General features: G+C 38.0%; 1 protein-coding gene across 1 annotated transcript in view; it reads right to left on the bottom strand.

Annotated features, from left to right (window-relative positions):
* LOC136873981 (uncharacterized) overlaps positions 1-12,778 on the bottom strand; it is a 68,521-nt gene that overhangs the window by 34,081 nt on the left and 21,662 nt on the right. The window contains exon 2 of the mRNA XM_067147387.2: positions 12,034-12,166. Within this exon, the coding sequence (XP_067003488.1) occupies positions 12,034-12,166 (133 nt within the window). The remainder of the gene's footprint in view (positions 1-12,033; positions 12,167-12,778) is intronic.

Below are 12,778 nucleotides of genomic sequence, written 5' to 3'. Positions count from 1 at the left end.
TGCAAAATGTGGGAAACGGTGCAACATTTTGTAGGAAAACACCACCCGAATAAGGCTGTAGCAGTGCGAGCGATAATTCAGTTCAATGACAATGCAATGTCACATTTTTGTGAAATCCTCAATATGAGGCAAAAGCAACAGTCATTGGACAGGTTCCTCGTTAACGTTGCCCCAAATGAAAACCATTCCAGTGAGCCAACAGATAGCAGTGATTCCGTTAGTGAAATTCGTGCTACACAGTAGCTCTTCTCATGTCATCTCTCGTCTCCCTTACACCAACAATGATTCTGTTGTAAGGAAAAGTGCACTTTAATTTGTTTTATGTTATATTTTGTTTTAGAAATGGCATGAGAATAAATATTTTTGTGTTGTGGACGAATCATCCGCGTTTCAATGGTTTCTTATGGGAAAACTTGCTTTGATATACGAGCACTTTGGATTACAAGCATGTTGCCGGAACGAATTATGCTCGCAATCCAAGGTTCCACTGTATATGACAAGTTGCCCAAATATGATATTAAAGTTGTCCTAGGGGATTATATTGCCAAAGTAGGCAAAGGGAAAGAAAACCACTCAGTGGGAGGATAACACAGTAAACACCAAGAATTAAATGAGAACAGATGGAAATTTATTGATTTTGCCTTTAGCAAGGAGCTGGTGCTTAAGAGCACATGTTTTCCCCATAAGGAGATCCATAAAGAGACATGGATATCACCGGATGGCCTGACAAAGAACCAGATAGACCATGTGCTGATAGATAAGCGACATGCCTCCAATATGATGGATGTGAGAAGCATACGTAGTGCAGACAGCGATTCAGAACACATACTGGTGAGGATCAAGTTCAAGGAAGACTAGCAATAAACTCAGAGACACAGCTGAGCAGAGCAAGGTCTATAATGTAGAACTGTTAAGGGATGAGAAGAAGGAGGAAGAGTATAGAGACCTGCTGCAAAGAAAACTACAGATGGGCAGAAACGGGGATGTGGACATCAATACAATGTGGGAAGAAACCAAGCTAGCAATAAATACAACAGTGCAGGAAGTACTTGGAGAGAGAAGGAAACAGAATAGAATTAAATGGTATGACGAAGAAGTGGGTAAGGCTCTGGAAGAGAGAAATCTAGCCCGACAAAGAATGCTACAGAGACCCACTCAAAATAATATGGCAGTTTTTAAAGAGAAACGAAGAATAGCAAAGACATTGATAAGGAACAAGAAAAGAATAGAAGAAAGGGAGAGAGTGGAAGAAATGCAGAATAATTTTGAAAACAAACAATGTAGAAAATTCTTCCATGGGGTTGGGCAAGTAAAGAAGGGATAGCAACCTAGAGTGAATATGCTTAAGGATGAGACTGATAGACTGATTGTTGGGAAAGAAGGAATTCTGGAAGAATGGGCAAAACATTTTGAAACATTACTTTCTGTTAGACCAATAAATGAAGAAAGAGAAGGATCAGGTAGTATGGAAACTTCAGAGAGAGATGAGGAGGGGGAATGTGGAGTTGAATCTGAGAGGGAAGAGAGGAATGATGAGAACGGGATGAGGATGAAGACAATATGGGATCACCATCGATTGAAGAAATAAGAGAAATTATAAAACAACTGAAGAACAGTAAAGCCCCAGGGAATGACCTCATAATGGCAGAAATGGTAAAACATGGAGAAGTGTTGGTGAGGAGAATACATGAAATAATCAAAAAGGTATGGGAAACAGGTAAAATGCCAGAGGACTGGACACTAGCAAATATATGCCCTATACATATGAAGGGGTCACGTATACAATGCAAGAATTATCGAGGTATATCCTTACTGAGTATAGTGTACAAAATCCTCTCTACAGCCATAACAAAGAGAGTTACACCTGGAAGATCAACGACGGACCGTATTTGACCATGAGAATGACTCTGGAAAAGACATACGGATACAACGTTTGACTAGGACATCTTTTATAGATTTTAACCAAGCCTACGATAAACTAAAGAGATTGACATTAAGGGAAACAATGAAGGAGTTTAAATTCACGCAGAAATTAATAAAATTGACTAAGATGACCCTGGAGAACAGCAAAAATCAGGTAAAAGTGCAGAGAAGTCTGTCAAGATCTTTCAGAACAAAAGAAGGCCTAAGGCAAGGAGATCCCTTATCACCAGTGTTATTTTATCTAGTGCTGGAGAAAGCTGCAAGATCAATAACAACTAATCCGGGTAGTAATATTTACAACAGACTGAGGCAAGTTTTGGCTTATGCAGATGATGTAGCGATATCTGCTAGAAGTAACGAGGCACTTACAACTGCACATTTCCATTCTTTCACAAGCCACACAATAATTTTTTGTTCATTGATAGTTTGATTTAACTTGTTTATCTCGCTTAATAACTTTTCTCTCACTCCTTTTGTTTCTTTACACTCAAATATCAGATGGCAATCTGCCCGTACATACCATTGTATCTGTCTTATCCACCCCTTATTCTTCTACAAGCCCAGCAACCACAATAAAAAAACCACTTCTTACCGATCTGTCTATGTTGTTAATTCTTATCTTATTAACTAAACTAATCCTATTAACCCTCTTGGAGCCAGGAGCCAATCCACCCACCATCAGCTGGAAGAGGCCAGAGCTCCACCTCCACTCTGCTACTGTAAAGTGCCAGGCCGTTTTTAGTAAAAATAGGCCAACATATACTTTAAAATTTGCATATAACTACCGGTGTACAGTAAATACCGACAAGAAATTTTCTACATATCAACTACATAGAATAAACAACTGATTCAGAGTGATATAAAGAATAAAAAAGGTTTTATTGTTGATATTATGGTTGGTTGTCAATAACGTTTATTTTTAGGAAGAGAAAAACATTTTCACACTTTCTCTCTCAATATCTACTTTGAAAAACATCGTTTACTATACAAAAGAATATATGTAATGATGTAGAATGTATTTCTAAATTTAATTCTATAAAATAACTTTGAGCGAGAAAAATAAAAACATAAAAAATAAATAATCAAAGGTATGTCACTAGTAAAAACAAGACAATTTTACTCACGGATAAAATTTGCGTATATATATCGATGTATGGCAAATACTGTCAAGAAATTTTCTACATGAGGACTACATAGCATAAAAAAGAATCCTGAGTTATTAAAAAAATGAAAATTAATAGTTGATATTATAGTTTTCAGTGTTTTCCCCCAAAAATTTCGTCAGCCAGGTGGCAGGAATGAGTAGCTGGGCAGGGAATACGTAAAAAATGAATATGATAACATTTCGGTATAATCCCTCCAGGGCATTAACAAAAATATCAGACAGGTAAACATTATCTGCAAAACTGTACTATTTCAGTGTTATCACAAACAAGACATAACAGAGTATTCTTGAACTTGTAGTGTTCTGCTCGTTCATAATCGTGTAACACCGCTGCTTTCCACTTGGTTGCTGTAGAGTGCCCTACAGGTTTGTAATGCCATACGGAATCAATTTCTCGCCAATCTCCAGACAATGCTCGTGCACGACACTACACGAGTCAAGCTAAACTCCAATGTAATTAATGCAATTATCCTGACAATAATTAAGATTTATCATTTAAATAAACGTTTCACAGTATTTACATTTTAATTTGGAGCACCTAATGACTCAAATAGGTATTAATATTATGGAACTAGCACAATTGTTTTTTACGTCAACTGTTCTAAAGAATTTACAAGATCCTAGTTACATACTTCAATTATATTAAATTGCATTATATACATTTTCACAACCGAAACAATTACAGGCTGGATCATTAAGCTATTCACAGAGTTTTGTCGGCATTTGAAAGCACAGTGCCAGACATTGAGTATGTTGCGCTGATCTTCAGGAGCTAGCATTTTGCTTCAATCAAGCGACTCGTCTTTAACTTCTACACAATTTTGGGACTTCATATTTGTTAAATCGTGTTGTGACTTCGCGCCTGATAGTATTTCACCTCTTCTCGTAAACATTTTGAGACACAGTGCCGAACTTTGCGTGTGTTGTGCTACTCTTCAGAAGATTGCGCCTTACTTCATATAAGTGACTAACCATCTACTTCTTCTAGACTTTACGATTTAAAATCCCGCAGTGCTAATCCCCATGATCTTATATTGCTTCTTCAACTGTTTTTGTGAAAGACTCATCCTTTAATTTCTTGTTTTCCTATACATTGTTTTTGTATTTTATTCGGCTGATGATGACCCAGATTGGGGTCGAAACCGGTACCGCTTCTGCTTATAATTAAATAAGAATGTAACACTATATTTCTTATTTACTTGTATTGAATAGGTTGAACTACGTTATTTGTTATTACAATTTAATTGTGATACAGTTCAATACGGAACATCATGAAATTTTTATCTTTTAATTCCTCAACCCAATCTCTCAATCTATTAGCCAAAATGCTTGTATAAATCTTACTCAACGAATCCAGCAGAGTTATTCCTCTATAGTTACACGGAAGATTTCTATCTCCTTTCTTCTTATAGATTGGGCATATAATTCCCTTTTGCCATTCTCTTAGAAACCCTCCATTCTCAAATATCTCATTAAATTAACTTTACTATACCCTCCCTCATCTGCCTACTTTTCATCATTTCTTTCCAAAATACATTATTTATTCCATTTCTATCTCCTGTTGACTTGTTCTTAATTTTTCCTGCCACTTCCATTATCTCATCTCCTGTTATCTCTTTATCCAGCTGATAGATCTCCACCACTAATCCCCTCTGCATAACCAATTTCCCTCTTGTTTCTATCTGTCTCCCCCAGCTAATAATTTACTAAAGTATTCCACCCAATCGTCGCAGTCTATCTTCGTTTGTACATGCCCTCCTTCCTCCCATAATTTTAACTGGTTGGTTCATTTCACATTCTCTATTTATCGCCTCTGTCTGCTTTCTCTGCCATGATTTGTTTCTCTCAACAATCCTCACCTTATATTCTTTCAATAATTCACAAAACTGCCTTCTTTTTTTTTTGCTCCCTACATATTTTCTGAACTCCTTTAGCACTTTCATAACTACTATCCTCAATTCGTAGCATTCTTTATTATACAAACCTACTCCCCTTTCCTTCTTCCTATTACCAACCTTTGCTATCCTAGCTACCCTTTTTATTGGGTACTCGATTAACGCAACTGCCCTATACATGTTACCTTCCCTTAACACCACCTCCCATCCTATCTTAACCATTTACATATATTTTCTAGCAACTTGTTTAGCCCCATTTTTATCTCATCAGACCATATGTATTTAGGATACATCGAACTCTTATCTATGCCTTTCATACTACCTCTTCTCTTTACCTCCCTCTCATCACTTCCTAACCTAATATATACCGGACTATGATAAGACTCGATCCAATCCCCTACTTCAAGGGTCTTAATTCTATCAAGCATATCCTCCGGGCTGACTACCAAGTCTTTCACACTCCCCCCTCCCGGTGGCGTAATATATGTCATTTCCCCTTCCCTATCTCCATCACTCCAACCATTTAAGATACACAGATTACCTGCCCTGCATAATTCAAACAATTTTAAACCATAACTATTGCAATCTTTATCTCTTCATCTTCCCACCTCCCTCTTTACTAGAGGTAAGCCCCCAATTCTTGCATTCCAATCCCCAAACAGAAGAAATCTATCTTCTTCGTATTTCTCACCAATCACGCTTATTCACAATAAAAGATCCTAGAAAAATTTGTCATTCGTTAGGGCGAATTTTTTGGATGGTTATATAGGAAGGCCAAGCCTACATTCTTCCTTTTATCTCTCCCCCACCCCCTATGTTAAATCTGATCCAAATCACCTCCTCTATCTCTTTCTCAATGTTTCCAATTCGTTCACTAATCTCTTCTTTTATCAAGACAACAATATCTCCTGGATTCCTCCGCCTCACCCCTTCCGTTTTTCTTTTATTTTTCACCACAAACCCCTTCCATGTAAACATCTCCCCTTCACCTTGCCACGTCTCTAGTAGGGCTACAATATCAAAACTCTCTACTAATTTAATTGCTTCTTCGTTCCCCATCTTGCTTAACAAACCTTCTATATTTACAAAACCTATTTTCCATTCTAGTCCATTCCCCTCCCCTACTCTCTTCCGTGCTTGTTTTTACCTCCTCCGCTTACGTTACTTGCCCTACTTCTTGTTATTATCACACATTCTTTTTCTGCATCCAGACCATTATTTTTACTCATTTTTGAACATTCTTTATTCACCTTCTCATCCTGACCTCTCTTATTCTTCCCCCACAGGTCTTTCAGAATTAAGGATCTTCCCCTTCCCCTCCTCAGAAATTTACTTGTTTTTTCAGCTCGTTCCCCCTCTCTTCTTTCGTGATTCTCCTCGCTGCCGACTCTATTCCTTTCTTCTTTGTTGCCCCCTTCCACCTGGGCCTGGTGATCTCTGCTCTCTCCACTAGCACCTTCGCTACTTTGGACTCACTTGTGCTGCCGCTGCCTGCTTGATCATTGTAATTCGACCTTTATGCAACTTTCTTTTCACCTTGATTTCAGTCACTTCTACGTCCTTTATTTCTCTCTCCGTACCCAGGAATTTGTCCATATCTTCTTCTTTTTCTGCTAGTTGTTTTACGTCGCACCGACGCAGATAGGTCTTACGGCGACGATATCTTCTTCTTTGCATCCAGTCTGGGGTGCATACACTTGGATGAAATACTTCACTCCATTCTCTGTCCTTAACTGTATCTTTATTATTATATCACTTACTTAGTCCTTTTACCTCGATACTCATTTAAGATCTTGTTGGTCATTATCCCCTCTCCATTCTTTGCCTTATATCCCCCACTCCAGTAGAGACTGTATTCCTTATTTAACATTTTCTTTTCTTTTCCTCTCCACTTAACCTCATTCAATCCCATCATAGCTACATTCTCCTTCATAAAATCCATCACCTCTTCTAACTCTCAAGTCATCCAGTAATGGTGCAAGCTAACTTACAAGTGAAAACACTGAAGTGGAAATATTTTTTGCTGATATTAATGAAATTCTAGACTTTTTCTCAAGTCAAAAGATAGAAAATTCTAGATGAGATCATTAGCAAGAGATTTCTAGGCATATCAAACATTGGTACTGTTTTTGATTATGCAGAATCCTTGATGGCCTGTCTTGAACAAATGAAAGAGCAAAGCAAACATCCAGCATCAAAGCTCAGGCAAGAGGGCTTCTATTTGAAGGTTGATTATTGCCACCTTCATAATTTTCTCTACTGGCTGCCCATTTCTTACAGTTCCCCCAGTTCCAGTATCATTTCCTACACTGGGGGGCCCCATCACCCCACCTAAGGAAACTCATTTGCCCGAAGTCGTAGGTCACCCTGGGGGTTTGGGTTATTTACCGCTGCCCGACTCTCAGCATTAAGACGCTGGCTGCACAGTCTAGTCAATACCGTAGTGGAGTAACCGGACAGACATACAGTTACATTATCATTATGCAGTTGCTTAAGTGCGGCCAGTATCCAGTGATCGGGAGATAGTGGGTTCGAGCCCCACTGTCGGCAGCCCTGAAGATGGTTTTTTGTGGTTTCCCATTTACACACCAGGCAAATGCCGGCGCTGTACCTTAATTAAGGCCACGGACACTTCCTTCCACATCCTAGACCTTTCCTATCCCATCGTCGCCATAAGACATATCTGTGTTGGTGGGACGTTAAGCAAAAAAACCATCATTATTACAATTTCACTATATACTTATAACAATAATAATGTTATTTGTTTTACGACCCACTAACTACTCTTTAAGGTCTTCGGAGAGGTGCCGGAATTTAGTCCCGCAGGAGTTCTTTTACGTGCCAGTAAATCTACCGACACGGGGCTGTCGTATTTGAGCACCTTCAAATACCACTTATACTTATAACAAATACTAGTACTGTTTATTAGATTTCCATGTCATGCACAACCTCTAATTATTGTGACATATTTTGTAATATATTATGAAAATTTGAATAGAATAATAATGATATAGGAAATAAAGAACATCAATTTGCAAATTGCTTCTCAGTACCAAATTAAAATATACATGCATTACTGATTATAATCTTGTACAATGTAGTTAAAAAAACAGTCATTATCATTTCAGTCTTCGTAAGCACATATATGATAGCACGTTTGTGCTGTCTCCTGAATCATATTCACTCTCACTCACATCACTATCAGAGTTGAGCCATGATGAAAAGTAATCATTACATATAAACTTCCTGAATATCATCAGGTATGCTGTATTGGTGCCACTACAAAAAAGTTACAAAATATGTCTGAAATATCTTTCTCTCTCTCTCCATATATCTGCCACCTGTAGCCTTTATCTTTAGTCAAGAATGAAGCAAACAGGGATGCCAAGGTCATGTAGCGGGATAACAGGCCTCTCCCATAGACAGTAAACGGGCTTCAGTTAAGATAAACCCCAGACAACAAAGTCTTACATGAAAGTCTTTTATTAGTGCAAATAACCTGTATTGAGAGGCTTTTTAGAGACTTTCCTGTGCACTGACAGTGATATTAATGCTACCATAATGTAGTTGAAGGATAAAACTACTGGTGCTGAAATACAAAAATCAATACATTTCACCCATGTCAAGTTTCTTGCTTGTCCTGTAAAATCTTGCCACCTGACTTAAGGTATGGCTTCCTGGAGAGCAGGACACACATGAATTTTTCAATAGCTTTTGACAAGGTAAATTGCAAAATATTGTTGAACAAAGTTATCTAAGCTGGACTTTCAGTAAAATCATTATGTTTAGACAACAGGCACTATCTATTATTTTAGTTTAATACCACACAGTTCAAAACAAAGAACATTTTTATCTTGCCAGGTAGAGTTGCTCAGACGGTTAGAAGCTCTAACCTTCTGAGCCTAAGTTGGAGGATTTAATCCAGGCTCATATTTGAAGTTGTTGCAATATGCCAGCCTTGCATTGGTAATTTACCAGCTTGTAAAAGACCCCTGCAGAACAAAATTCTAGCATTTTGCTGTCTCCATAAACCATAAAAACCAATAATATAACTAGGTACTTTTGTTCTTAAGTAATGTGATACAGACCAGAATTTTATGCGGTACAATCTTACTAAAAATAGTATGGAGCATTCTCTAGACCACATAAAGTTCTGTAAAAAGATTAGCACAGCGGAAACTTCCCATAAAAAATATACTGGTTACAATCATTGCAAGTCCTGTGTTTCCAGGGAAGCATTCCATGACATCACAACTTTACAATGACCTTCTAGGTTCCTGGGCATAATAACTACTCAATATAGGTGGGACATAATGGGCAGGTAAATGACTGAACAACTCTCATAATCCATCTTGAACTGTGAAACAACCAACCCTTGTTGTGGAGCGAGCACTGGCTACGATTCCACAAGGCCTCACTGACTCCATGCCTAAAAGAATACCGTATAATCCCGAATACCACCCGCACTTTTTTTTTTTTTTCGAAAATATCGCTTCTAAAAATTGGGTGCGGGTCTTATTCAAGTCTTTTATTTTGCGGTGCGATACTTCACGCATCTTAGGGAATGTTACATTTTTAAATGTATTTTAGTTTTAAGGGTTGGCACTGGATTCAACCATGTCTTCTGACAGCGTTTGTTTGAAAATAACAAGTGGACACGTGATGTATTGTTCTCTCTTATTTCATGTGATAATAGAGATTTGTTCTATAACATAAATGTGTGTAAAATATTCCTAAAAGTTGGCTGTAGTTTATAAGCTTAGTAAGATTATCTTTAAGTACAGAATAACCCTGAAATCAAACACTGGCACACTTGTGGTCACCGTGACTTGGCACGCTCTCCCCCAACCCCAAACACACTTTCACTTTTCTTTTACCGTATGCGCTCGACGGCAGTCAGTCTACAGTCTCATCTTCTCAAGAGTGCCACATGTAAACATGAATTCAACAAAGTGTTTGCGGTCTTTTACTGTAAGTGAAAAACTAAAAGTTATAAAGGAAGCTGAAATTATCAGAAATTGTGCCGCCGGTAGGAAATATGATATAGGCCTAGATGAATCTTGTATTCGAGATTGGAGAAAGAAGTAAGATTTTCTTTTAAACAGTAGCAGTGATCATAGAGCTTTCTGCGGGCAGAGTGCACAGTTCCTGAAATTGAAAGGATTCTGTACAAATACGTAACAGAATTGGGATACGGCGTGTCTTCTGCAATGTGCCAATTAAAAGATTAGAAATCACAAAACTTTCTACACCAGAGTTTAAAATGATGTTATTTGTTTTACGTCCCACTAACTACTCTTTTACGGTTTTCGGAGACGCCGAGGTGCCGGAATTTAGTCCCGCAGGAGTTCTTTTACGTGCCAGTAAATCTACCGACACGAGGCTGATGTATTTGAGCACCTTCAAATACCACCGGACTGAGCCAGGATCGAACCTGCCAAGTTGGGGTCAGAAGGCCAGCGCCTTAACCGTCTGAGCCACTCAGCCCGGCACACCAGAGTTTAAAGCAAGCTGAGGGTGGATTAGAAATTTCTATAAGTGGTGGTGGTGGTGGTGGTGGTGGTGGTAGTGGTGGTGGTAATTATTGTTTTAAGAGGAAGCACAACTAGGCAACCATCCTCTATGAAATTTCTATAAGAGAAATGGACTAAGCATTAGAAGGTGTACCACAATTTCACAGCATGTTCCTACTGCCTATGAAGAAAAACAGTTTTCCTTCCAGCACCATATAATTCAGTTACAAAAGAAAAATTCGTATCTGCTTTCCCAAATTGGAACTGCAGATCAGATGCCCATCTATTCTGAAATGCCATTGGACAGTACTGCGAGTGTTAAGGGGTCAAAATGTGTTACCATCAGAATGGGTGGTAATGAAAACAGAGGTGTACAGTAATGTTAGTAATGTTATGTATACTTGTTGATGGAACTAAACTTTCACCGTATGTTGTCTTGAAGACAGACGCTTCCGAAAGAAAATCTACCAGCTGGTGTTATCGTCAGAACTCAGGACTCCGGTTGGATGGACAGTCTACTAGTGGAAGACCGGCTGAAATGTGTTTGGCAACACTGACCTGGTGCACTGCTTGGTCGGAAAAGCTTGCTTGTTATGGACAGCTACCACAGTCACACAACAGAAACTGTGAAGAATCAAACCAAGGACACAAAAAACGATCTAGGAATCATTCTGGGCGGATTGACGTCTATGTTACAGCCGTTGAATGTCTATGTAAACCGCCCATTCAAAGCAGCCTTGAAACAGCTGTGTACCGAGTGGGTGGTGGCTGACAATCATGCCCTGACGCCATCTGATCGCATTGAGCGCCTAGAAGACGGCGTGGGATCAACTCTCTGTTGCCCGGAAAAGTTTTCAGAAGTGCAGTATTTCTAATGCTATGGATGGCAGCAAAGATGACGTTGTGTAGGAAAATGATGGTGAAAGTGATAATGAAACCTCTGAAGTTGGTACTTCTGATGATGAATGAAGTGTTGACTATCATTCTGTGATTGATAACTTTTTCTGTGTTTTAAATAATTTATTGGGTATTATTTCAAGGACACTTAAAAAGTGTCTGAAACTATTTTAAATTCATGAAACACATGTAAACTTAGTTAGATTACATTCTTGTTCTGTAGCAAATATTGTAAATAAATTTAAGTGAAACTTTTTTTTTTTAATCCCTTAAAATAAAGAGTGCAGGTCTTATTCAGGACCGGGTGATACTTGGGATTAAAGGGTAGGAACAAATGTTTTGTTGGTCTAGATAGTCACTCACTTTTGTCTAAACATGAGCACACAGAAAGTGGAATGTATCATCATACCACAGTATGCCCTGTCCTTCGTGCTCAAGTGCACCTTTGCAGTCTCATCCCTTCATGGTTCTGTAATTACCATTCCAAATAGCACAGACTATGTTAGAAAACATGAATAACACTGAATTACTTCTTACACAGCATTGAAAGCTTCAATTCTAAGGAACATTTGTTAACATTAAAATACAAACTAAAAACAACTTATTACAATTTTGTTACTTAAAGAGAAAATGATCTTACATGCATGACAGCTCCCTGATCATATCCAATGAAGACATAGTCCATTCTAGCATGCTCTGCATCACTTGGTAGGAAGCTTGGTGTTTCATAGTGTTCTCGCATTGCTGCTAATACATCTGGGTGACAATTGCTCCTAAAATATGTAGCACAACATTATAATGAAAATATGAGCAAAATTAAATGCTTAATTCAATAAAATCATAATGCATAAAAATCTACCCTTAAAATGAAGTGTACATTTCATACTTTTTTCTTTCAAGATATAGTCATTTGTATTAGCAGAATATACTGCCTCTTACTGTTGGTATCTGTCTTTCTTTATCAATTACAAAATATGGTGTGATTTTATCCTTCTTTCAGTATAGGCCTAAATATCATGAAGTATATGTTCCTAGTCATAATTCTGTTAGTTCTAAAGTAAACTGCAACTTGATTTCATCTTCGAAGCAGCCTTTAAGGCCTTTAAGGCACCTGCACTGATTCTAGCACGGTAACTGAACTGAATTTAGATTAATATGAACCTTGTCTATTTGCTGCACTCAATCATAGAACTATATTTTAAACACAAAATTAATGACTGAAAAGACAAAAGATTTTGAGTGAACAAAAAGTGTGTAATGCTGGTCAAAATTGTAAGGTTTGACAAGACTAAACCAGGACAAAGACCACACTGAAGGCCTATTTTTACTGATTAAAGAGGCTGATAGTGACAAACACTTTCATAATATTTCATAAGCAGATCTTT

Source organism: Anabrus simplex, chromosome 5 (genome assembly GCF_040414725.1).
Source record: "Anabrus simplex isolate iqAnaSimp1 chromosome 5, ASM4041472v1, whole genome shotgun sequence".
NCBI classification, from domain to species: domain Eukaryota; kingdom Metazoa; phylum Arthropoda; class Insecta; order Orthoptera; family Tettigoniidae; genus Anabrus; species Anabrus simplex.
The sequence above is the reverse complement of the archived record's forward strand: the minus strand, read 5'-3'. Positions and strand labels throughout refer to the sequence as shown.